Source organism: Geotrypetes seraphini, chromosome 8 (genome assembly GCF_902459505.1).
Source record: "Geotrypetes seraphini chromosome 8, aGeoSer1.1, whole genome shotgun sequence".
In the NCBI taxonomy this organism is placed as follows: domain Eukaryota; kingdom Metazoa; phylum Chordata; class Amphibia; order Gymnophiona; family Dermophiidae; genus Geotrypetes; species Geotrypetes seraphini.
Genome location: NC_047091.1, coordinates 6,283,391 through 6,310,753, shown reverse-complemented (window position 1 = coordinate 6,310,753; position 27,363 = coordinate 6,283,391). Strand labels below are relative to the sequence as shown.

At 42.8% G+C, this 27,363-nt stretch overlaps 1 protein-coding gene across 3 annotated transcripts in view; it reads left to right on the top strand.

The window, feature by feature from the left end:
• Positions 1 to 27,363, top strand: part of AHDC1 (AT-hook DNA binding motif containing 1) — a 268,162-nt gene that overhangs the window by 220,948 nt on the left and 19,851 nt on the right. For all 3 annotated transcript variants that reach the window (XR_004540312.1, XR_004540313.1, XM_033954383.1), the window contains 2 exons: positions 15,727 to 15,764; positions 18,310 to 23,310. Coding sequence is in view for 1 of the 3 variants with exons in the window: in XM_033954383.1 (XP_033810274.1) it covers positions 15,727 to 15,764; positions 18,310 to 23,267 (4,996 nt within the window). In the remaining 2 variants the exon portion in view is untranslated. The remainder of the gene's footprint in view (positions 1 to 15,726; positions 15,765 to 18,309; positions 23,311 to 27,363) is intronic.

The following is a 27,363-nucleotide window of genomic DNA, read 5'->3' as shown; positions in this document are numbered from 1 at the left end:
GAGACTGGGAACTATTTTGTGATGTTCTGTTTAAACTAGTTCTGCAGCTGTACATCGGTAGTAGAGGCATTAACCTCAATTGATGTGCCTGATCTTCCATGAAGAGTTCTGGTGAGCTGTCATGGTTTGAAATATCATCCACCAAAACCCGAGCTGCAGTATCTTGGTATTTTAACTGTGTATTCTTACATCAGAACTTTTAAGTTCCAAGTGAACAGACAGCAAATCTGGCTGAAAAACCACATAAACAAACCAAACATGACTTATAATGCATTCCGCAAATCGATCAAAACCGCCCTATTCGCAAAATTCATTGACTAAAACGGTCCCCCCCCCCACTAAGACTCCTCTCATGGATGTTCTAAATCTTTCAGACACTCATTACCCTTAGATCACCAATTAATATGTAAGTTTCCCATTTAGACTATTGTATTGCATTTAGACTCTTTGTATTGTATTGTATGTGGATTTAATGTATTGTATTGTATTAAGACCTTTGTTATTCGCTGAATGTCCAGCCTTCTTACAATGTAAACCGCCTAGAAGTCGCCTGACTATGGCGGTATAGAAAAATAAAGTTATTATTATTATTATCATCCCATCACGAGTAATCCATAGCAGCTACAATCAAGTTTCAAGTTTTATTGAATTTGATAAATCGCTTATTTCATACTAAGCGAGCAACAATTTAAAAAAAAAAAAATGCTGTACATAGCTTTAAAAGAGGTACAAAAAAACTTCTGACAGACAATACAGACAAACTAGAAAAACAATGGGAAGGGGTAAAGTAGGTTAAAGTTACATAGTGCATTTCTCGGAGGAGAAGAAAGTGAAAATATGATGGAGGAAAAAACATTAGGATTGGGGGTTAAGAAAAATGAATGAAAACGGGGTTTCATCGTAAACTAAGTTGCTGGTCATCTAGCTTGCTGCTCTGAGCGTTAAGTCAGACTGAATTTGGGAACCTGTTCTGTTTAGAGAATTAAAATGGAGCAAAAGTTTAGTCGGAAATCTATTTGAAGAGGAAAGAAATGAGATGTCGCCTTTATCATCAAGAAAAACCATTGGGGAAGGGGCTCTAGAGCAAATTTTGCAGTGGATTCTCCGGCCTAGCGTTCTCATTAATATTGCGGTACTGAGCTTGTAGTTGGCTATCTGAGAATAGACTGCAGCAATGAAAGGGTGGCTGTTCCAGCATGGCAAGGGGAGGTACGCAAGTAGAAGCTCTCTGAATCTATTATATCTTGGACCCTGACACTCCTATGAATAATTACTGCAGCATCATTTGGTTGTATGCTTCTGGTGTATTTCCAATCCTCACTCCCTTCCCCTCCACCACTTACTGTATTATGAATTAATGAAACTTCCAGTGACACACAAAACTCCTCCAGAAAGGGGTGAAGCACAAGAAAGTGCCATGCATAGAGGCTGGCATCCTGCACAAATCAAGGCGACTGTTTCTATGCCCATATTACAGTCCTAGGTGTGAGTCTTTGTAGGAAGACAGTAACCCTCTTCCTCAAATAATGTTGCTCCTTAAGCTTTAGTAGCATCTTGCTCATTAACAGTAGAATTTTCTACTTGGTGACTCTGTGTTTGGAGTGGGGGGGGGACCTCATTGGATGCTTTTGTGTGTTATGAGGCAGAACCATATATTGCAGCCCAGGCAGTAAAGAAATTGTGTTTGCCGAGGAGAAAGGGTAGTTTGTACGTCTGGAAATGTTGCTGTGCAGGGTTGTGTGTGTTCTGTACCATTTTATTTATTTATTTTTTCTTGCACCTTTTCAGTAGTAGTTGAAGATGCAATGAGCTCACATTTTCCCCAGAAGACTTATAATCTAAGTTTGTACTTGAGGCAGTTGTGGGCGGGTGGGTGCCTATTCGCCTATATCTCTGGCTGGAGACACTCTATATTTTACTATGCTCTATGCCAGTGTGTCGCAACCTTTTTAAGGTGCAGCACACTGATCTCGCTGGGGCTGGAGGGCACCCGGAAGTGTGAGGACATCAACGCGATGATGTCCTCCAGCCACGGCCCTGAGCCTTCTGTTACCACCAGGAGAAGAAGCTGAAGTGCTGGTGAGGAAGAAAGGCACCTGCACCGTCTGACTGATGATAGGATGGCACCTCTCTTCCTCACTGGCATCTCATGGCACACCTGAAATCTGCCAGTGCACCCAGTTTGCGATACACTGCTAGATGCTTATGTCACAGCACTTGGGTAAGATTGCTGAAAGTAATTTTAAACGTTCTGTAGCAATAATGTGAATGGCTTCTAATCGGTTGGAGTTTCTTGGGGAGTCTTTTTATTTATTTATTTTTTTTATTAGGCTACACGGTTTGGGTGGATGCTATGTGTACAGTGTGTGTATATAATCCAAACCATTGGAGCTGGACCCTGTAAACCCAGCAGAGAGTGCCAAAGAGCTGAGGTCACTTCCTGTAGCAGCTTTCCACGAGTACAGGCTGCAGAAAGCAGTGTGAGGTTGGGTCGAGCAGTATGGAAAAGACCAGAAGCAAAAGATTTCAAGGAGAGAGCAAGGCATGTAAAAGGTCAGGTTAAGGTAGGGTTACCTGACGTCCGGATTTCCCTGGACGGCTTTTCAAAACCCAGCATTTTGTCTGGGTTTTGAAAAGCTTCTTCGAAATTGCATCGGGCAGGAGGGCATCTGCGCATGTGCAGATGCCCTCCTGCCCAATGAGAGCAAGCAGTCGGGACTGGGGCATAACGGGGCGGAGATAGATGGAACTGGACCTGCCTGGGGGTGGGTCTAGGGATCCGGATTTTACTAAAGTAAAATCTGGTAACCCTAGATTAAGGTAGAAACAACTCCATATATGTGGCAACTAATAACTTTTCTTTAAAAATACAAAATATATAATAAATATGCAAAATAGAAGCTGTTTATCCTTTTTTGTATAACCGTATATTGGTCTTACACTTCATCCATGCTTGTTAATTAAGGGCCTATCTATCTCATCTTTGGCTTCTCATAAGTATATATAAGTTGTGTGAACCTTTTTATTCAGCTAACATAATAACTCAGTGATGTACCACCTGAGGAAGGGGCCTGTGTGATCTCAAAAGCTGGTGTAAAACATTTATTTATTTATTTGTTCATTTTTATAGCCCAGGAGCCCAGAACGGGGTTACAAGGATACATACACAAAGGGCTCCTTTTACAAAGGCGTGCTAGCCACTGCCGCCTCCTCTTGAGCAGGCTGTAGTTTTTGGCCAGCGCGGGGGTTAACGTGTGATGAAAAGTCACGTGCGTTAACCCCGCTACTGCGCCTTTGTAAAAGGAGCCCAAAGTATACATACTACAGGGAATTAAAATCACAATGAGTGAAAAGAAAAAAATGGAATGGGAAGGAAAGCAAATGTAAGAAAAAGAAAAAGAAAAAAGTTCAGCACAGTTCAATGTAAGGATCTCTGGCTGTGTGATGTTTTCGATCATTGCAGAGCCCACCAACTTCATGTCAGCGCATGTTTGGGATAAATGGAGTGGAGGAGGAGCCTAATGGTTAGTGCAGTGGCCTGAGAACAAGGGGAACTGGGTTTGATTCCCACTGCAACTCCTTGTGACTCTGGGCAAATCACTCTGGTGCTCTAGGTACAAAATAAGTATCTGTATGTTGGTTGTAAGTACAGAAAGGCAGTATATAAAATGCCATCCCCTTTGTTTTTCCCTCTTCATATCTTATTTTGGTCCAATGAATGGTATCAGTGTCTATAGCCGGGGAGGTGACTGATATTTCTCCAAAGACAAGCAGGCATCCACAGAACCCCGGTACGGACACCACCAAGTGCGCTGTTGCTTTACATCTTTAGGTAGTGCCCATATCGCATGCGTGCTGGTGCATTCTTGCCCAATGATGGCTTTAGTCCGGGACCATTAGTTCACTTACCATGGAGTTGAGAAGCTGCGTCTTAAATTTTCTCTTCAGTGCGTCAAACGTTTGCCCTTTTTTGTGCCTTTCTGTACTTATTTTTCATTATTTTCCTCATAATTTGTTGTTTTTATCATGTTCCAGTATTTTACCTAACTTGGGTTCATTTTTGTCAGTCTTTCATTTTTTGGCCCTCTGGCCACTCCGAGCCCTTTTTTCCTCCCAGGAACATCAACCATTTTCGACATCCTAGTTACTCAACCTCCCTGGGCCTTTGAGCTCTATGACTTAGCGTCAGCCATTTTCCCCTCCGTGTCAAAGAGGAAACTGAGTAGTTTTAAGAAATGTTCTTGATATAATCGGACCATTTCAAGCTCTGACCCATGTAATTGGTGTGTCCAGTGTCTGGGTCCTGAACATAGGGACATTCGTTATGACCTCTGTCTTCATATGCAAAAGAGATCATGGAAAGCCCAAAAACTTCAGTTTGAAAAGCTTTTCAATACTGTGTCAGTATCGACATCGATCATGGCGGGAGATTCTGAACCAGACACTGTCTCCTATAACTCAGGTATTGACATTGGTGCTGAGTGCATTGACACCACAATCAGAGCATCAGGTGTTAGGTTCCTTACAAAGACAGGACTCTACTTCCTCTTTATCTATGCCTCGCGCATCTAGAGACATGACACATAAGGAAGCTAAAAAGCACAAACATTCATCCCCTTCAGGCATAATGCTGCATTCTCCCAGGCATCGACTTCCATTCAGCTGATGTCTCCTCATAGGCGTGCCTCGACATTGAGGTCTTTCATGCTCCAACATCAGGTATAGCAGATTGTTTCCATGCCAGTGTCACTTTCAGTACTGGCATGATCTCTCCAGAATGAAATCCAGGCTATGCTCAGATAAGAGCTTTTGGGGTACTGCAGACACATTCTTCACAAGCGTTAATGGTTTTCATACCTGCCTTAGCCCATCCCGAGGACATATCAAAGTGTTGATCGAGGATGAGGTCACTCTCCCCAGCTCAACATTGAGCATCGAGAATGCGCTCAGGCAAGATGGCGGCGGCGGCGGCATGACGCTGTGAGAGCTGGAGTTTCGTCTTTCCTTGCTTTCTTATATTATTAGCATATATTCCTCAAAATCTAACATTAATATGCCTCACAGTAAGCGCAAGGGCATTCTCCGAGCAGACCCCACCAAGCTCGGGCAATTGCAGATGGACCGGTTTCTCACGAGCTCACCGGTCTTTTTTGGAGGGGAGAACTTACCCGCTGTAGCACCGACGGATGGAGACGCCGGAGCCATGGGATTCGAGACATCGCTCTCCCCTCAAGCAGCCAGGCTACCACCGAATCCGGCGCAGGACTGCGAGGAACGCGGGATTGCTGAGAACCTGAGCAGTTCGATGCTGTCCTGCGGTGGGGGTGACCACGCAGCCCAAAACGCCGAGTCAACATCGATTTTAGGAGCGGAGGGAACCGACTCCTCAGAAGTAACGCTGAACAATATTTGGAAAGTGCTTCAGAGGCTCGAAGCTGCAGCTACTAAATCAGCAGATGATACTTCTAAAGTTGTGAGTAAACTTGATGATTTGTCTAATTTAGTCCAAAATAACCAATTAGAAACAACGAGGAAATTTGATCAAGTGAATAAAGAAATATCCTCATTACAAGCTATTTCAGCTAATATGATTAAGGACAGAACTGTTATTCAGAATAAAATAGAGCAACTGGAAAACTTCAATAGAAGATTGAATTTAAGGGTATTAAATTTTCCTAAACTTTCTATTTCATCACCAATTGAAGTTTTCAAAAAATACCTTATGGAAAATCTTAAAATTCCTCAAGAACTGATTCCACCTATAAATAAGATATATTATCTTCCTAGAAGACCAGAAAACAATACTGACAAACAGTTGGATAAACCACAGGAATTGGACTTAAAAGATATTACTGGGATATTAGAAAATTCACAGGAAGAGATTCAGTACCGTGGTACTCTTTTAGTTTCACTGGTCTTTGAACAAGATTTAAACATGATTATGAAAACTTTTTTTCGTTTTTCCCAGAATTTATTTTTGGGAGAAAAAATATGGATTTTTCCTGATGTTACAAAATCTACTCAGGAACGTAGGAAATTATTTCTAAATATGAGAGAAGAAACATTAAAATTAGGAGCTACTTTCTTGTTAAGTTATCCTTGTAAGTGTTTGATTCGATATGCTGGTACTAAATATGTATATTTTATCCCGGAGCAGCTTCGTACCTTTCTGGACACTAAAAAGTTTACATAAGTGTGATGGCTGTAATTTTATTTTTTTGACTGGTTTTGAATCATGTTAAGCCTTTTTCCTTTTAATTAATTACATTGGTTGAGAACTCCCTTTCTCTGTATACTACATCTTGTCCTGTTAGGAGGTTATTGTGGTCTAAGAAAGGATAAATTTATTCATAACATTGAAATTATTGTTATTTTATTTTTTGTTATCTTATTAAGAATTACTGGATTATGTTGTGTAACAATGGAAAATTTTCTTGTATGTATTTTCTCTGATTTGCTGTAACAAGAGGATTCTTGTGTAAAAATTTTGAAATTTATAAATAAATAATTATAAAAGTGACCAACGTAAAAAACAAAACAAAACATTGAGCATCGAGGTCGACACAGACCCACTTAATGCATGCATTATCAGCAAAGGGGTTATCTCCTGGATCAGACCATTGTCATACAGCTCGATGCACAGTTGATGCTTCTTTTGACGCGCACTCCCCAATTCACCTAGAAGGGAGTATTCTGAGGAGTCTGACTCTGATATCTCCAACCATTCAGACAAGGATTTGCCAGAATACTTAGCAGATGAATCCTATGGTATACCTTCTGATCCTTCCCCCCTCCTCCTCAGTGATACAAGTCTTTGCCAGAGAGTATATCTTTTATTGGCTTTGAGAGGCAGATGGGTCAGGCTTTTCCTATCAAAATGGAAACAGAGGAGGAACCTTGCTTTGAACTTTGAGGTACCATCAAATGAATGCATTAAAGGTACCTTTGCATAGAGTCATGAAAGAAGCTTTATTTAAGAACTGGGAGAATTCCTTTTCAGTCCAGTTAGCTCCTAAAAAGATAGACACAATGTATAGAACTCAAGTGTCCAGGTTTTGATAGAATTCAACTTCATCATCATTCATTAGTTGTGGAATCTGCCCTCAAATGATCATGCAGCTCATGATCGTACGCTTCTGCCAGGATGTTGGATTCTCCTGGCAAACAAATTTTCCAATCATCTATTCTTATTAATAGAATTATAGACTACCAATTTTACTTTCCCTTATCTAAGAACTTGTTCACTACGAGAAAGTATATGGCTAGAGCAGGAGTCTCAAAGTCCCTCCTTGAGGGCCGCAATCCAGTCGGGTTTTCAGGATTTCCCCAATGAATATGCATGAGATCTATGTGCATGCACTGCTTTCAATGCATATTCATTGGGGAAATCCTGAAAATCCGACTGGATTGCGACCCTCAAGGAGGGACTTTGAGATCCCTGGGCTAGAGGAACTTTTGATGTATTTAATGTTTCTTCCCAAACATCTGAAGTAGCAGTTGCAATGCGACATTTGGCCTGGCTTAGAGTGTCTGATTGGTAAACTTCAGGTCTGTAACGCCTTTCTAATGTTCCTTGTAAGGGCAAGCAATGATCTGTTTGGGGACAAAACTGAAGATGTGGCAGATAAGTTGTTTGGTTTTTTTTTTGTTTTGTTTTTAAAGCACACATACTATGACCACTTTATCTAAACCACAAACCTCTTAATCTTCTTTTTTTATATACTGTATATATATTTTTGTTGAGAATGGCAAATGGCCCAGACAAGAAATCACAATCAGTAAAATAACAATAGAGGAAGAACTTAATAAGAACATAAGAAATGCCCGCACCAGATCAGACCGTGGGTCCATCTAGTCCGGTGGTCCGCACCCACGGAGGCTCAGCTAGGTGTTCCCCGACGAGAACCTTGGTCACTCGTATCCCTCAATGTGTCTTGCAAGAAGATGTGCGTCCAACTTGCCCTTAAATCCTAGAATGGTAGTTTCCGCCACAATCTCTTCCGGGAATGCGTTCCAGGCGTCCACCACTTGCTGTGTGAAACAGTATTTTCTGACATTTGTCCTGGTCCTGTCTCCCTTCAGTTTCAGCCCATGACCTCTTGTCCGAGTCACATTTGACAACGTGAATAACGTTGTTTCTTGCTCTATTTTGTCAATTCCTTTTAGTATTTTAAAAGTCTCTATCAGATCCCCGCGCATTCTTCTCTTCTCGAGGGTGAACAATCCCAATTTTCTGAGGCGTTCATTGTAGCTCAAGTTCTCCATATTTTTAACTAGCTTCGTCGCTCTCCTCTGCACCCTCTTCAGTATTGCTATATCCTTCTTTAAGTAGGAAGACCAGTGTTGGACACAGTATTCCAAGTGTGGTCTGACCATTGCTCTATAGAACGGCATTATGACATCCTCTGATCTACTCGTGATTCCCTTCTTTATCATGCCCAACATCCTGTTTGCGTTCTTAGCCGCTGCTGCGCATTGAGCCGACGGTTTCAGGGTCCTATCTATTAGTATTCTCAGGTCCTTTTCTTGCTCACACTTTTCCAATTTTACACCTAACATTTTATATTGGTGCTCCTTGTTATTTCTGCCCAGGTGCATCACTTTGCATTTCTCTATATTAAACTTCATCTGCCAGTTTTCTGCCCATCTTTCTAGTTGGTTCAAATCTCTCTGGAGCTCTTCGCTGTCTTTTTGTGACCTGATTGCCCGTTTAGCTTGGTGTCACCTGCAAACTTGATGATTTTACTGGTAGTTTCTTCTTCCAGGTCATTTATAAAAATATTAAATAAGATGGGCCCAAGAACTGAGCCTTGTGGCACGCCGCTAGTTACTTTTTCCCAGTCTGATAACTTCCCATTTATGCACACCCTCTGCATTCTGTTCTCCAGCCATTTGCTTATCCATCTCAGTATATCACCTTCTATTCCGTGGCTTTGTAATTTTCTGAGAAGTCTTTCGTGTGGAACTTTATCGAACGCTTTCTGGAAGTCCAAGTATATTATATCCACCGGTTCTCCGCTATCGATATGTTTGTTCACCATCTCAAAGAATTTAAGTAGATTCGTCAAACAAGACTTCCCCTTTTTTATTATTTAAAAGCTATTTTGCCTCATCCAGATGGTTATATTACTATAACACCAAATGGCAACATTTGGCCTGGCTTAGAGTGTCTGATTTGGAAACTTCAAGTCTATAAACGCCTTTCTACTGTTCTTTGTAAGGGCAGGCGATGATCTGTATGGGGACAAAACTGAAGAGGTGGCAGATAAGATTAAAAACAAACAAACAGACAACCAGATACTATGACCACTTTACCTAAACCACAAACCTCTTAATCTTCTTTATCATTTAAAAGCTATTTTGCTTCATCCAGATGTTCATATCACTACTAGTCTTGAAGCCCGTTACATTAAAGGGTGCTAGAATATGTCTGTCTGTTTTTCTTTCTTTCTTTCTGTCTATCTCCCTCCCACTGTCTCTCTCTCTCCCTGGTCCCCTTTCTCTGTCTTTCTGTCCCTCTCCCTGCCCCTGTGTCTTTTTTCCTTTCTTTCTGTCTCCCTCCCTCCTGGTGTCGGTCTGTGTCATATTTTCCCTACATTTCCCTGTGCAGCAGCAACAGTATTTCCCTTCCCCTCCAGGTCCCTGTGCAACAGTAGCAGCATTTTCCACTACCACCCTTCCCTACTCTTACCACGATGTGGCCTGCTCCTTTTGGCCCCTCCCCGTGGCTTAGCCTGCTCCAAGGGCCCCCCTTCCTTTATTATATTAGATAACACCAAACGGCATTACAATCAGGCATCTTAATCATCATCTAGGCTTCCTGTTCAGTGATCCCATGCAAGGCAACAAAGGATACAGAAATCATAACCTCAGTCTCAGTTGAAACAGCAGTCCTCCTTTTGACTCCTTTCTAGAGAGCATTGCCAACATTTCCCTGCTTCTTCCTCAGTGTCTCCATCGGAGGCAGATTAATCTACTTCCATCAACATTGGACATTCAGTTGTCTCTCAGGATTACATCTTGATCACAGAACCTCCAAACCACCTACCAAAAGCCTCCTTTCATCTCATTCCAGAAGACCCTTCACCAAGAGCTCTCTCCCCTTCTCCAGCCAACGCAATAGAACATGTTTCTCTGCAGGAGAGGGGCCAGGGATTCTACTCAAAGTATATCTTGATACCAAAAAATGACCAGAAGCCTTCAGCCAATTCTAGATCTCTGGGGCCTCAACAAATACTTGTGAAGGAGAAGTTTCTCATGGTCTCTGGGATCCCTTCTACCTCTACTGGAAAAAAGCGATACTTTGATCTCTAGATCTCAAAGGTCTACACTCATATCATTGCTCACAAAAAGTATCTTCACCTTGTATTGGATCTCAAAATTTCCAATACAAAGTCTTGCTCTTGGGGCTGGCTTTGGCTCCTCGTTTCTTCACAAAATGTCTAGTGGTAGTGTCCACAGCCCTTCGCACATGGGGGGTTTCACGTATTTCCCCACTTAGATAACTGGTTAATCAAGGTTTCATCATCGAAACAACATGTCAACAATTTATCTCCTGGAGCTGTTCAGATTTATCATCTGCACCCTTCTCAGACGCTGGAGTTCATAGGAGCTCTCCTGAATACTACTCAGGGTCAAGCTCTTCTGCTGAAGCATAGAGTGGACAATCTCATTCACCTGTGTCAATGCACTTCCACAAGTCAGATATTACACCTTCTCGGTCACAAGGCATCTACAGTAAATGTCGCTCAATTGGCATGTCTTCATCTCTAGAGTTCCAAAGTGGACCCTGTTGACACCATGGTCTCAAGACACGGGACATCTGTCCTGCTCTGATCCAAGTCACCTTGGACCTCCATCATTTTCTCCAATAGTGGATGATTCCTCTCAATCTCACTTGAGATCTTCCCTTCTAGCACCATCCCCACGTGCCATCACAAACTTCAAACCACTGATACTTTGTTGTTAGAATGGGGTGCTCATCTAAACATCCACCACACTCAGAATGTGGTCTCACCATAAGCAGATCTTCCATATCAATCTTCTTGAACTGCAAGCAAAAGGCAACATTCTCAAAACATTCCAGGACAGTCTCCTCCAACAGGTAGTCATTGTTCGTACAGACAACCAAGTTGCAGTGTTCTACCTGAACATACAAGGGGGCACAGGATCTCACCCCCTTTGCATGGAACCAATAGAGATTTGGAATTGGGAAATTGCTTGAGCATCTTTCTCAGAGTACTTTATTTAGCTGGAAGCAGAATGTCTTGGAAGACAAATTGAGCAGACTCCTTCAGCCTCACAAATAGTCTCTTAGCATATCTGTCTTAACTTCAGATTTTCTCCAAATGGAGAACACAGGACATAGATCTCTTCGTTTCCTACCCTCCCCCCACCCCCAACAAACTTGGAAGATTCTGCTCCAGACTCTATGTCCCCATTCACATGGTGTCTGATGCCTTTCTGGAAGATTAGATTCGATTGGATTGTGGGGACAGATTCCTCTACACATTTTTTCTATCTTTCACTGGGAAAACTCAAACTTTGCCAAAATTGAGGCATCATGATACTCATAGCACTGTTTTGGCCATGCCAGGTTTGGTTTTTGCTCCTCCTAGAGCTCTCAACCAAGAAACCATGCAAGTTACAGTTATTTCCAACACAAATAGAATGAGAGATTCCTCTTTCACCCCAACCCCTGTTCCTTATCACCAACAATGTAATTTCTTTCACTGAACAAGTAAATGCTTCCAACCCTCTCAGCTGCAGTATCTGTGGTTGGTGTCTAGAAAACATTCCACTCAAAGCTGTTGCCATTTCAAATAGGCAAAATTTTCTTCCTGGTGTACTTTGCATTCTCTGGAACCTGTTACCTGTCCACTGCCATCCATACTGGACTACTTTCTCCACCTCCCTAACTCTGGGCTAAAAACCAATTCAGCTCATGTACATCTTGGCGCTATCAGTGCGTTTCATTCTCCCTTGGACAAAAAACCTTTGTCCATCCCTGGGTAGCCTATTTCATGAAAGGCCTATTCCACGTAGTAAATGGCAGCAGCTAAAGACCTGAACAGTTCATCCAGTCTGCCCTGTAATTATATGCATTACAATTTCATGATTGTGTTATTTCTGGGTCATAGACCTTAGAAGTACATCCGGTACTGTCCTTAGGTTCCAACTACTGGAGGAGGAGTTGAAACTCATTCCAGCCTATCCAAACCATCTCCTTTGTGTGATTCAGACAGTGAAAGTTTACCCATTCATATTCTAATTAGAGATTCTCTGTATTCATCCCATGCTTTTTTAAATTCCATCACCATTTTCTTCTCCACCACCTCCCTCGGGTGGGTATTCCAGGCAACCACCATCCTCTCTGTGAAAAAGAATTTACTAACATTATTCTTATGTCCTCTATTTTTACCAATTTCCCTTCTCTGGAAAAGATTTGGTTCCATATTAATACTTTTCCAAATATTTAAATATCGGTATCATATCATTCTTGTCCCTCCTCTCTTCCAGAATATTATACATATTGAGGTCCTCTCATCTCTTCTCATACTTTGGCGCAGATCCCTTACCATTTTCATTACTTTCCTCTGGACTTCTTCAAGTCGCCTTATATCCTTGGTCAGATAGGGTCTCCAAAACTGTAGTACTCCAAGTGGGGCCTCACCAATGGCCTGTACAGGGGCATCAACACCTCCTTTCTTCTGCTAGTTACACCTCTCTCTGTACAGCATAGCATCCTTCTGGCTATAGCTACTGCCTTATCACATTGCTTCATTGCCTTCAGATCCTCAGACACTATCACCCCAAGGTCCCTCTTCCCGTCCTTGCATATCAGCCTCTCTCCTCCCAGCACATACATCCTCCTCAAATTTCTACTCCCCAAATGCATCACTCTGCACTTCATGCATTGAATTTTAGTTGCCAAACATTAGACCATTCTTCCAACTTTTGCAGACCCTTTTTCATGTTTTCCACTCCCTCTGGGGGTGTCCTCTGTGTTACAAATCTTGGTATCATTCACAAAAAGGCAAACCTTTCCTTCTAACCCTTCGGCAGTATCACTCACAAATATATTGATTAGAATCAGTCCCAGCACTGATCCTTGAGGCACTTCACTACTCACCTTTCCTTCCTTCGAGTAAATTCCATTCACCACCACCTTCTGACATCTGTCCATCAGAGGGTGATGGTTAATGAAACCACCTATCAGACCTCCACCTGTTGCTTGGGATCTTAATATCATACTATCTATCATGAAGTCTCCCTTTGTGCCATTTAATCTTGCTCTCTCAAACTTCTCATTTGGAAGATAATTTTCTTCATTTGCCCTCACCTCTGCATATTGTGTAAGTGAACTTCAACCTCTTGTATTGGATCCTCCATATACAAGATTTTACCACAACAGAGTAGTGCTTTGAACTCATCCAAAATTCCTTCCTAAAATCGTCTCAGAATTCCATCTCAACCAATCCCTAGTTCTGTCTGTTTCTTTCCAAAGCTGCATATGCATTCTGGAGAAGCAGTTCTTCATATTTTGGACTGCAAGCATGCTCTGGCATACTACTTGGACTGGACTAAATTTCATAGAAGATCCTCCCAGTTCTTTGTAGCTTTTAACCCTAAGAGACTCGGAGTTTCTGTTTCCAAGAGAACCATCTCCACTTAGCTAGTGGACTGTATCTCTTTCATGTATAATCAGGCTGGGCTGACATTCCAGGGCCATCTAACAGCTCACAATGTCTAAGCTATGGTTACTTCGGCAGCTCATTTCCGCTCTGCATCTGCAAAGCGGCCACTTGGTCCTCAGTCCATGCCTTTACTTCTCACTACTGTTTGGAACAAAACTCTAGAAGAGATAGGCAGTTTGGACAAGCAGTTCTGCAAACTGTTTACTTCCCAAGTGCTAATTTTCCCTATAACCCTCTTGTGTTTCACCAGGATCATGTTTATATATACATTATCTTTCTCCAGAGTCGTCATCCTTGCAGCTTGGGAGTCCCACATGTTGAGAATATTATGCCTGCTTTTCCTCGGAGAAAGCAAAGATACTTACCTGTAGCAGATGTTCGAGGACAGCAGCCATATTCTTACAGCCTGCCCACCTACCCTAGTTGGTTTCTTAGCTTTGTTACTGAACTGGTCCAGCAAGCTGGCATTGTGTGGGAAGGCATCAGCATGCACACAGTATGAGCACGGTGTAAAGATGTGAAGTGACAGTGTACTTAGTAGTGTCCATGAGTACTGTCCTTGGAGAACACCTGCTACAGGTAAGTATCTTTGCTTTTCTGAGGGTGGTACAGGATTAGACTTTTTCCAGGCAAGTTGGGTATGCTATTCAAGTTTCTCTGCCAGATTGTAGAAGGAATCTGCTTGATAGACTTTTTAAATCACTTGTCTGAGTAGAATGGAAGAAAAAGTAATGAGGACTTACAAGCGCCTGTTGGATCTTAAAAGCAAAATTCATAGCTGACCGGGGACCCCTAGTGGTATAATAACACAATAATACTTTTCATCTCTTAAACCTTGAGTGAGCGAGCCAAGATCAAAACACAAACAAAAATTGAAGGCGAATAAAGGAGTACAAGGTCCATCTGATCTGCCTGTTCTTGATGCAGCATTGCAGAGCCCACTCAATGTCTGGCTATAGTCTTAACATCCTCCCAGCTAAAGATCCTCTGTGCTTATTCCAAGCCACCTTAGATTGTGGTATTGCATTGTCCTCCATTTTCATCCTGGAGGCTGTTTTTTTTTTGTCTTCACCACCCTTCCTATGAAGACATTTGATAATGTTACACCTGGGTCTATTTCGTTTTGAGCATCATATTATGAATTCTTTTCTAAAGTACCTTTTCAAGAAAAAAATTTTTTTATTTAATCATTTGTGCCTTTAAGGTCTTTTAAGTGTTTCTCTTTATCTTGTCTAGGTGGTAGTTCCAAATTATATCCTGCTCCCAGCAAGTCAGATTTTTGGGATACCTGCAATGAATTTGCATGAGATTAAATCTGTATGCAGTGGCAGCCGTGTTTGCAAATCTCTCATGAATATTCATTAAGGATATTCCAAAAACATGACTAGTTGGGGGTCCCCAGGACAGGTTTCAGAGCCACTGTTTCTAGGATATACATAATTGAGTTCTTACATTTAATTTCATAGATTTGATGGTATGATCATGAAATAAGATTTTATTTGTTATATTCATAGTGACACTAGTCTATTAAAAGTGAGTCTAGTTGGGGGGAATTTTGGGTCTATTTAAATAAAGGAAGAATTTGCATAGGTTCTTTTCTCATCTTGTAGAACTGTCTTGTATTGTGCAAGTACTGAGAGCATTGTAGAATTAATATACTCGGGTCACATAAATTTTTATAGTACGTATCTGATGTTGTATTTGGGGGTCCACTTCGCTCAGATTCTGAGGAGAGTTGAGAATTCATTTCTATGAACTAGAATGTATTATAAAAGTCCAGATACTTGTGTGTCATGATTCGAAGTGTAGCCTGTTGACAACATCCCAACTCCTAGGATAATGTGGGGTGGTTGTTTTTTTAAGCTATGTATGCCTATTGTAATTTGTTTAGATTTTAGACAGACTATGAATGAATAAAATAAATAAATATAATGGGTTCAGAGTTGGAGGCATGCATTTGGGTCTGATCTGGGTGGAAGTATTCACTATTCAAGAATAATAACTGTTACATTTTTTTCTTTCTTTGCAGGGAACTAAAGTGTAATATTCGAAGCAACAAAACAGATGGTAAGTTCTTTCCTTAATAAGCCAAGTAGTTTGATCAGCATCTTCCCTAAAGACCACCACCCTTTCTCAAGTCTCTTCCATTCTAATTGCTGTTGCATAGCATAGATTAGGAGTTGGGTTTGACTTTGGAAATATTTAATAATTCGGGCATATGCTAAACAGTGATGTAAGTTTGACTTTCTGAACTGATTTTGTACTGTTAGGCTAGAAGTTAAATAATTAGCATACTATCGTACTATTTAAAAGACATGTTTTATAAAGACCCTTTTATGCAGACAATACCCCGGGTGGGAAGCAGTGAATACAGTAGCATAGTTAGGTGTTCAGTTTTTGTTGGTTTTTTTTAGGTGGGGAGAAGAGCTGAGTCTCAAATGGAGGCCAACCCCAAACTCAACCTCATCAGCTGAAGAGTGTAGTCCTGGAGCAACCAGATATTTCCTTACGCCTGCAGTAGTGACACTTTCCATGGGCTGCTCCCCTTCCTTCCCCCAAGCAATTTGCATGCTCAGTTTTTGTGCATGTGCTAGAGGGGAAGAAGTGTTTGCTCATGAAAAGTGTCACTGACTGAAAGCATAGAGAAGTTTCTGGCCTCCCATCAGCCATAGTTATAGTGGGTGTGGGGGATACCCCAGCTAAAGTGGCTAGGCCGAGGTCCCCTGTATCTATGCCACTAAGTGAATCTCTTGAGTTTACCTGCACAGCCAGATACTTTCCTTTACTACAGTCTGTCTTATAGATCTCCCTTGCTTTCCCAGTAAAGCTGAAGATTGCAGCAATGCCTTTATCATTTTGATATATATTAGAGAATGACATGAGGAAAAATTATTCCCCATCCCTGCAGGAACTCAATTTCCTCGTCCCATCCCCTTCAGTTTTCTCGCTGTCCCTGCCCCATTCCTTTAAGCTCTGCCTTAACCGCACAAGCCTCGAACACTTATGATTTTAAAGTGTTTGAGGCTTGTATAGATGTGGACAGAGCTTGCAGGAATGGGGCAGGGACAGGAATACAACTCGCCGGGATGGGAAAATGAGTATCCTTGGGGATGAGGAAAATATTTGTCCCCCTATCATTTTCTAATCTATATATATTTTCTGTTTGTTTTCCCTGCATACAAAGAGAGATTCTGTAACTGGGCACCCATGACTGCACATCCCTTGCATGTGTAAATTTACAGAATACTAACAGTTGCATACATAACTGTATAATTTCCTTTGCTGTTGTGTAATGCACAAGTAAAATAGTGCATAAATGCAAGGAGGACATATAGATGGGTGGGAAATAGGTGGGGCTCCCCCTTACACATATAATTTATAGAATACTGCCTTTACTGGACGTGACTGCTGTTACACCAGGTCCGTGGCTGGTGTAACTACAGTTATGTAAACGTACAGGAAGGTAATGCCAACACCGGGTTACCTAGTGTTCTATATTGAAACTTGGGCACCTGGAAGCTGTTCTACGAGTAAACTCACTAGGCAGCATCAGGAAGTGTATCATGATGAGCGTTTATTTAAAGCAGGGCTGCTCAAGTCCAGTCCTCGAGATCCACTGGCAGGCCAGGTTTCAGGATATCTACAATCAATATGCATGAGAGAGATTTGCCTGCACTGCCTTCTTGGTATGCAAATCTCTCTCATGCATATTCAGTAGATCTCAAGGACCGGACTTGGGCAGCCCTGATTTAAAGAGTGACTTAAAAGCTCTGAGAAGATGCCATTTTGTTGCTCAGCCTTTTTGGCTTGCAGCTATTAATTGTTGGCAATGTTGAGTCTAAGGAGGGAATTTGCTGGCCAAGGTGGCTTCTGAAGTGACTGCATAAGCAAATTTATAGTTCTAAAATTGTCACACTGATATTTTTGATCCAGTCTTGTTTTTGCAGATCCCATTGGATTTCATCTATTTTAAATAAAACCAAAACCTAGCGATGCATCAATGTTGCTATGCTGTCATTGCAAATCATATTGGCAGTACTTTAACTCCTAGGATGCACAGATGGGCCCTTGCTGTGAGGAGACACTGATGGTGCAAGAGATGCTGTTGCTGTGAGGGAGCTCTGACTGGTTTGGGAATATCCTACGTGTATTTCCAGCACTTCTATTTACACTCCTCATACAATAAGGCTATTTTTGTCTTAAGTATATGAGCTGGAGACTTCCAAATAAATTATAATTTTATACCACAAGAGCTAGTGTGTCCACTTTAAAACCTCTCCCTGCCATCATGAGCTTTGACCTAGGCCTAATTTTATTATTTTCTAGTTTTTTGTTGTGTTTTTAGTCATAATGACAAGATCTAGAATGCACTAGAGAATATCTAGATTAAAATTCTGTGATTGGTTAGTTTTGCTGAAGGGTATATGAAACCTTTTCCTATGAGTATATAGCTTAAAAATTTACTTTTGATTTCCTTAACCATTTATTTCTCTCCCATGCTAATTAGGACAGAAAATAAAGTTGGACCATTTTAAACGTTTAATTTCAAAAAATATATATTAAACTTTTGTGACTACACACGCTTAATTTTCATCTTTTCCTTTATCTGCAGGTGCCAGCATCAGCTTTGCAGACTCCCGTATCACCAGCTGTGCTGCCAAATATCAGGATTTCGAAATCCATATGAAACCACAGGCCTCTACACGACGCCCATCTGACTACTCTCGAGAACCCAAGTACATTTCTAGGCGACATACTCAACATTCAGTGCTGCCCGATAGGCCGACTGCAAGTTCAGAGGAGTCTCTGGCCTGTGGTACTGGAATCTTTTCAGACAGTCCATGCCCACCACTTAGCAGAGGATGCCAGCAACACATCTTGTTACACGGAGATCCAGCTGAGACGTGTCAAGTGACTTGCATCCAAAACAATACAAAGGAAGACTTTTTGTCTACAAACCAGCTTGGCTGTGCTAGTGACCCAAGGGTACTTGAGGGAGCCCTAGAAGAAAGGGCCATAGTTGACCGAGCACCCAAAACATTTTGCAGTGCCACACTGGGATCTGGAAAGTGCAACATTGACAGTATTGTGGAACTGCTGAAGAGCAAGTGTGGAAACGGACAGATCAACCTTCACCCAGTAGTGCAACTGATTGACATTATGAAGGATTTGAATCGGTTGTCCGAGGATCTGAAGAACAGTGGAGTTCACTTAGACTGCAGTAACCTGTGGATGAACAGCCACACCATTCAGATTATAGAAAGCAGAGCCATAAATAGCATTAGTGATAGTGACCGAGGATTACAGTATAGCTTCTTCTCATCCCCAGCACTTGCCAACAGTATAAGGAGCCCAGAGGAGAGGGTAGCACAAAGCAGCACCACCAAAGAAGAACTGCCAGTTCAAACTATTTCATCTTGTGAGAAGATCTCTATGGGGTCAGAAAGTCAGGCTTCTGTGATGGAACCATCTGAAGACCCTTACAAAGGCAACAGTGATTTAGACCCTATGGATTCCTTGGAGTCTGCAGGCTCTGATGTCTTGAGAGAACTGGCAGCCCTGGCTTGGTTAGAACCACAGGTACTAGAGTCAGAAACTCAGCTGCAGAATTCCCAATCATTGGACTCTAAGTCCCCAGAATCTGAATCAGGAGATGAGCAGATGCTGAATACCCAAAAACTAGAACTAGATCCTGAAATATCAAAGCCCCAGTCTCCTGATCAGCAGCTTTCAGAGACACAGTCTCCAGAAACTCAGATATCAGACTTGCAGTCACCAGAGACTCCAACACCAGAGCTGCAGACCCTTGAGGACCATCTCTTGGAGGTCCAGATGATGGAGCCACTATTGCCAGCTGCCCAGATGATGGAGCCACCACTGACAGCTGCCCAGATGATGGATACAGCACTGCTACCTGCCAAGATGATGGAGTCATCATTGCCAGCAGTTGAGAGTTCAGACCAACAATCATTGGGTCTTCAGATGTCTGAGTCTCCGCTGCTAGATTCTCGCCCCATTCTCAGTAGCTACCTTGTTGGGAATGGAATAGGGTTGGACATCTGTTCTGTCCAACAAAGCGTTGGTATGGGGCGAGTCTCCAAAGACCACCGGAAATATGCATTACGTAGAATGGATAAACCAAAGATTTGTCGCCGCAGGAAACCCGGGAGAGCAAGAAGAATAGTAGAAGGCAATTTAGATATCATGCCACCTCAGTTGCCCACCACTGACATTGTAGCCATCCCAGTTGAGACACAGGTTTGTCCCGAGACTTTATCGGAAAGATCTAATGAAATACAAAAAGAAGCTGCTGAAGTGCAGCCAAAGAAGGCCAAGTGTAGAGGTGTCCGTAAAATGATAGTGCGAATAGCCAGAATTCCAGTTACAATTGGCAGAAGAAATAAAACTACATACAAAGTATCTTCACTGACTAGTAATCTGAGTATAGGCGATAAAGAACTGATCAACATATCTACGCTGGAGCCAACACCGCTTGTAAAAATGAAGAATAATGGACGAAATGTGGTTGTAGTACTCCCACCAGGTGAGCTGCCAATTATTCTGAAACGCAGAAGAGGTCGCCCTCCCAAAAACCTACTTCTAGTACAAAGCAAGCCCAAGGAAGCATCACCACCTCAAGAGGTGAAGAGGAGGAGGAAGAGAAAGCAGAAGTTGGCATCCCCACAACCTTCTTACTTAGCTGACACAAATGACAACAAGGCAGACTACACAGATGTCTTAGCCAAATTGGCATTTCTCAACAGGCAAAGCCAGTGTGCTGTCAAGTGTTCGCCACCAAGATGTTGGACTCCCACAGTGCCAGAATCTGTCCACCAAGCTCCTGACACCCAGAGCATCTCACAGTTCTTGCACAGGGTACAAGGGTACCGCCGGAGAGGGGGCAAAGCTGGAGGCTTTGGAGGACGAGGAGGAAGTAATTCCTCTGAGCCAATGAGATGCTCATTCAGTGACTTTTTTGAAGGTATAGGGAAGAAGAAGGTAAAGCCACAAATTGACCCTATGCGTCCGCGGAAGCGAAGGCGAGCAGAGCCTGATAATGTGGCAAAACCAAAGCGTAAGAGGAGATCTCGTAAAAATGGAGCATTTTTTCCTGAACAAAATACCAGTCTTAATTTTGAAGAGGGTATGTTAGATTGGACTGGGGAGAAAGGGGGGCAGTGGGATCCCCATAATGCTAATACCCCAAATCAGTTAAACAGGAACTGCAGTTTTCAGGGCACTGAGTCCAGGGCATTTCCTTCTTCATTGTTAGAGTGTAGTTCACCTAGTAGGGCTGGGTATTACCCTGGAGGCAATCTGTCCTCCCAAACCGAGAGTAGCAGCCAAGACAGACACAGTCTCTTCACTGGATATTTCCGCTCTCTGCTCGATTCAGATGACTCATCTGATCTAGTGGATTTTGCTTTATCATCCCAGAGACCAGAGTCACGAAAGTCATCAGGGTCCTATACCACATCTAATGTAACACCCAGTCCCAGGGGCTTGGCATCGTTCCAGAACAGAGGTGCCAAGACTGGGCCTACTAGCAGTGAACCCCGTTTCCAGGCAGCTATGCAGAGCAGGCAAGCTTTTCCCCATAGCAGGACTGCTGGTTATGCCGGAGTGTCTCAGACTGCTTCTGAATGTCATGGCACAGATGCATTTCAAAAGCTGGTACAACCATCATCTGTGTCCAGGTCGCCAACTGCTCATCCTGCTACTAGTGGCTATGCACAGTACAGTGGCTATGGGGCAGGACAAAACTTGCCTTCCTCCAATGTATTCCAGCAAGGCAAACAGTACACTGCCCAGGACTGCTCTAGCAACAAGGATTGCAGCTTTGCCTACAGCAGTGGGAACAGTGTGCCGTCTTCTCCTAGTAGTGCTCATAGTACCAGTTATAGTCAGCAGACAGTAGGACCCATTTTAGCCTTGAACAAAACCACCTCCTATTTCAACAACTCTGAGCCCACACAGTTTTCTACTACTTCTCACATGCCCCTGAGATGCGACAGCCGTTCAAGCACAGTGTCTCCTGGAGGTTATATGGTCCCAAAGAGCTCTGCTACCTTCCAGCCCTCTACTGAAAACTGCAGGCAGTTCCCCACCTCATCTCAGTGGACCTTCCGTCAAAACTACAGCAACATGGACTGGAACACTGAAGGGTTTGGCCAGTTTTACAACCCAATGTTTGATTGTCACATTACAGAGCCTAATGTTATCTTGGACATCTCCAATTACACCCCTCAGAAAGCCAAGCAAAACACCACATCTGAGAATTTCTCTGAGTCATCTTCTGACAGCACTCACTTTAACCAACCTGGGGGTTACAGGAGGGCCAACAGCGAGGCTTCCTCAAGTGAGGGCCAGTCGAGCCTCTCCAGCTTGGAGAAACTAATGATGGACTGGAATGAAACCTCATCAGGCCCTGGCTACAACTGGAACCAGAGTGTCCTTTTCCATAATAATTCCAAACCTGGGAGAGGCCGGCGGAAGAAAGTGGACATGTTTGACACGTCTCATTTGAATTTTCCCACCTCTAATACTTCTGCTTCTGGGTATCCTCCCAAGAGGAATACTGGGCCAAGGCAACCACGAGGGTCCAGAGGGGCCTGCTCTTCAAATAAAAGGGAAAGGGCTACTGCAAAAGCCAAATTTATCCCCAAACCACAGCCAGTTAATCCATTGTTTCAAGACAGTGCAGATCTTGGATTAGACTATTACAGTGGAGATAGCAGTATGTCTCCACTTCCTTCACAGTCTCGAGGGTTTGGTGTTGGTGAGAGAGACCAGTGTGATTTTGCTGAACCTTACTCTATGAACCCATCTACCCCTTCCGATGGAACATTTGGGCAAGGGTTTCAGTGTGATTCCCCTGGCATTGGACATACAGACATGGAAAGCAAGCACTTTCAGTCTCTCCCACACCCACTGGGCACACCTAGTCAGCAGGTTGCTTTTGATCAGGCACTACACAAAGTCTTTTCTCCGAACTGTTCACCTACCCTAGCCTTCAAGGATGACCTGCGGCCAAATGAGCTCCGGAAGATGTCAGCATGTGACCCCCTCAAGCATAGCATGCAGGGGGTCAGTATGCCGCATCCAGCACACATGAACACCTGCCGTGACATTAGCATGGTTCAACCTCGTTATGACTCTCCTAGCTGTAAAAATGCAAGCTACTGGTACCCCCAGAATTCCATCACAAGAAGTCCACCATATGATGGAAAACTTGGGGCTGGTATGCTGGCGGACTTCATGGGGAGAAGTGAAGCCACCTCCTGCCTCAATCCCCTTATGGTCAGTCCCACCACCTCTAAGAGTGACAAAGAAACACTTGAAATGGAAAGGGGTCACCACCGAGGGACCTATGCTTGTCCATTGATGAATGACTTGAGTGTTTCCCCTGTGCCCAGAGACTCAATGTTCCAGTTGCAAGAGAGCTATCGGTACCCTAGCTTTCCAACCCAGGGGCACCCAGTTATGTCGGCACCAAACATGAAGAGTGGTTTTCTTGGCCCAGTGCTAGATCAACACACTGAGGACGCTTTCACCGTCACATCATTGTAGTGTTATCTGAAGTGCCAATGAGACAATGAGGTTTTGTTACAGGGTAGGTAAAAAAAAAAAAAAAATTTAAAAATTATGGCTGAAAAGAGAAACTGGCACCTACTAGGTTGTCAAAGAATGTGCTTAACCCTAAGGACTAGCCAATATGGAGCATACTTTACTCATAATTTTAAATGTCCTTGGTCCCAGATTAGTTACAAGAAGGTGGTATGGTAAATAAAGCTCAACCTAAAGTGAATTGTGCAGTATCAGGGAGAGTGGAAACTCATCATTCTCCTTCCATTTCACTAAGCTCTGAACACTGGACTAAATGAAATGGCATTGTTAAAACAGAGTTGGTGAGCGACTCGCTGTTAAATGTGCAGTTCCCGAGAAGCCATACTGTGACTTAATATTTTATGAGCACTGGTTTGTAGAATACAAGGGTTGACTAAACTGCCTGATATGTGACAGTTATAGCATGGAATTACCCCGAGCCCAAAATGTGGTCAGCATGGTAAGATGGGTTTTCTGTATTGCGTTGACTGCAACTTAGCAGCAGTAGCCAACTGGTCAGAGAGAAGTAGCCCTATTCTGAGCAAGAATGGCGCTGATCACGGGGTGGATTTCAGTAAGTGTGACTAGATGGTTTAGCTTGTTCATTAAAACGTCTTTCGTGTTTGCCTGCTTTTTATTCCCCTTCTCCAGCAAACATGCTCAGGCAACACAGGATCCCTCAGTAGCTAGAGAGTTACAGGTGGACAATTTTATGTACATCTGGTAATCCAATACAAATAGAGAACATGATGGTAGGAAAAGATCACGTGACCTATCTAGTCTGCCCATCCACACTAACTGCTCAGTTCTGCAATTCCTTTCTCTCCCTTAGAGATCCTCACTTTTTTTTTTTTTTGTAGTTCAAATATAGGTAGAGGTGGAGACAGAGACTGTGTCTGATTTCAGGAAAGTCTGGGATAGTCACGTGGGATCTCTTAGAGAGAGAAAGAGATAATGGTTACTACGGATGAGCAGACTGGATGGGCCATTTGGCTTTTATCTGCCATCATGTTTCTATAACCATAAAGCTCTATGACCTCTCAATGCAGGTGTAAAGAGCCTTAGCCTATAGGAAGAGGAGATGCAAATGTTAAGAGCCTTAGCCAATAGGGAGAGGCGGAGATGGTGGATGTTGCAGATGGGCAGACTGGATGGGCCATTTGGCCTATATCTGCCATCATGTTTCTATGTCTCCACACTACCTGTAAAAAAATATTTCATTAACTTATCTCCTTTCACCTACATCCTATGACACTTCATTCCAGAGCCTCCTATCTGTTGGAAAGACCAGCCTGCAGTACGTTTTTACCATGGTGGTGGTCAAATGCCTCGGTTGTATCTCCATATTCTGCCTATGAAGGTAGCTATGACTACCACTCCCATGCTAGCAAAGGTTTCTTACCTCCCTTCCCATAGCTCAAGTACATCATGTTCTTAATGCAACCAAGTATTTATTTATATACTACTTATAGCCTAAGTAATTTACAGGTATTCAAGGATTTTTCCCCATCTGTCCTGGTGCTGCCAGGTCAAATTTCATCAGTGGCGGCAGCAAATTCACTTGCAAAAATCAGAATTCTCATGTTCTGGCAGGATCTGCAGCGCCCTACCCCCTTCCCACCTGCCTGTCAAAGTGTGAAGGCTTACAAGGGAAATACTTTTAAAACTAATAGGAGGAAAAAAATTTTCATTCAGAATAGTTAAGCTCTGGAACACATTGCCAGAGGTTGTAGTAAGAGTGGATAGCATAGCTGGTTTTAAGAAAGGTTTGGATAAGTTCCAGAGGAAAAGTCCATAGTCTTATTGAGAAAGACATGGGGGCAGCCACTGCTTGCCCTGGATCGGTAGCATAGAATGTTGCTACTCTTTGGGGTTCTAGAATCTTGTTACTCTCTGGGATTCTGGAATCTTGCTTACTCTGGAGATAATGGAATGTTGCTACTCCTTGGGTTTTGGACAGGTACTAGTGATCTGGATTGGCCACCGTGAGAACAGGCTACTGGGTTTGATGGACCGTTGGTCTAACCCAGTAAAGCTATTCTTATGTTCTTATGATCCAAGTTAGTGAAGAGGATAAAGTGGGGGGCAGGTAAGGAGGGATGCAAGAAAAGGGGAAGATGAAGGAAAATGGAGCAGAGAAACCTTCCCCCCCTCTCATTGCTTATAGGTACCCATGATAAAAATCCAGCCCTGAATGCTGCTGGCCCATTTTAAAGAAGAATTGAACTAGTGTCTCCTGCTTTATGAAACAGTGGCCAAACCATGGAATGTGTTCATAGCATGTATCAGAGTACATTCATGGATTTTAAGTCCAGCAATATTGGAGTTAAAAATTTACAAATCCATAATGTCTCAAAATAGAAGTTAAACTATGGAAACATAAACTGAAACTAGATTAACATGTTCTAGTAGGCAGAGAGCCATCAGTGGGGGGGAGGGGGGGTTTCTAATTCAGAGTCCCAATTCCAGCATAAAATGATCACAGGATTTAAATTGGTTGATTGTTAAAAGAATTTAAATCATTAGTCTTGTCCCTTTTATTTTACATTCTCGAGCTGGTGGTAGTGATGGAAGTAAGTTCGTGACAGCTGGTGCACCACCATGTAAGTACAGATTGTGTAAGGATCCCATACAAGCATCTATTCTATTGATGAATGCAAAGCTAAAGGACTACACAAACTTGAAAAGATTTTTTTTCCCTTAAATCAGGGTGCGGTTATAATAACAGAGAAACTGTGTTAAGCATCATTCCTTGCCATGCAGTTACCTCCCCCACCCCCCCCCCCACCCCCATCATCTATCACACCAAGCAGTAATAGACTTCAATAATAAAACATACTCGAGCTTTGCAAACCATATAACCAACCCAAGAGCAGTGGAGGAACAAGCCTAATGGTTAGAATAGCAGGCTGAGAACCATGGGAAGTGAGGGTTCAGATACCACCCATGCCTCTTATGATCTTGATCAAGTCATTTGAACCCTGGAACGCATTGCCAGAGGTTGTGGTAAGGTCGGAGAGCATAGCTGGACGATTTCTTGGAGAAGTCCATAGTCTGTTATTGAGACAGACATGGGAGAAGCCACTGCATGCCCTGGGAACGGTAGCTCTTTGGGGGTTTTCCAGGCACTTGTGACCTGGATTGGCCACCTTGAGGATGGGCTACTGGACTATTGGTCTGACCCAGTAAGGCTATTCTTATGTTCTTACTCTCCTTTGCTTCAGGTACAAAAGCAGACTATAAGCTCAGGGGGACACCTGAATGTAACTCATCTTTGTCTACTATTGGAAAAGCTGTGAACTAAATCAAAATCAACACATTCACTATAAAGCAGGGGTGTCAAAGTCCCTCCTCCAGGGCCGCAATCCAGTCGGGTTTTCAGGATTCCCCCAATGAATATGCATGAGATCTATTAGCATACAATGAAAGCAGTGCATGCAAATAGATCTCATTGGGGAAATCCTGAAAACCCAACTGGATTGCGGCCCTCGAGGAGGGACTTTGACACCCCTGCTGTAAAGCAAGACTTTTAGATGCCATACCATATGACTAGCTGGGGTACCTGTCCTACCCAATCGGCAATTATAGCTTTGTCAGATACCTATTACATTACTTTAGTATTTATGGATCTCTATTCTCTAATATTCCCCAGAAGGAATTCAATTTGATTTACAATTTAGAAGAGCCTGGCCATATCCAGGGATTATACTATCTCAGGGTTCATATGCCTTCAGATTCCATCAGTCAGACAGCAGTTATGCAAGTTATGTTCCCATATCACCATATCTTAAAAATCCTGTATTTGAACACCACCACCATGGTATAAATGCACTGCAGGCTGGTCTTTCAGCAGACAGGAAGCTCTGGAATGAAGTGTCTTAAGATGTAGGTGAAAGGAGATAAGTTAATGAACTATGACCCAGATTCACTAAATTCACAGATCTGGATCGTTGTTGGGCGATTCGTGGCTGAGTTTTGCAGAGCGACGGGTTCACTACAGATTCAGCATGCAAATGATCTGATCGGACGCACACCCGCAAGCGATCGACATGCATGTGCA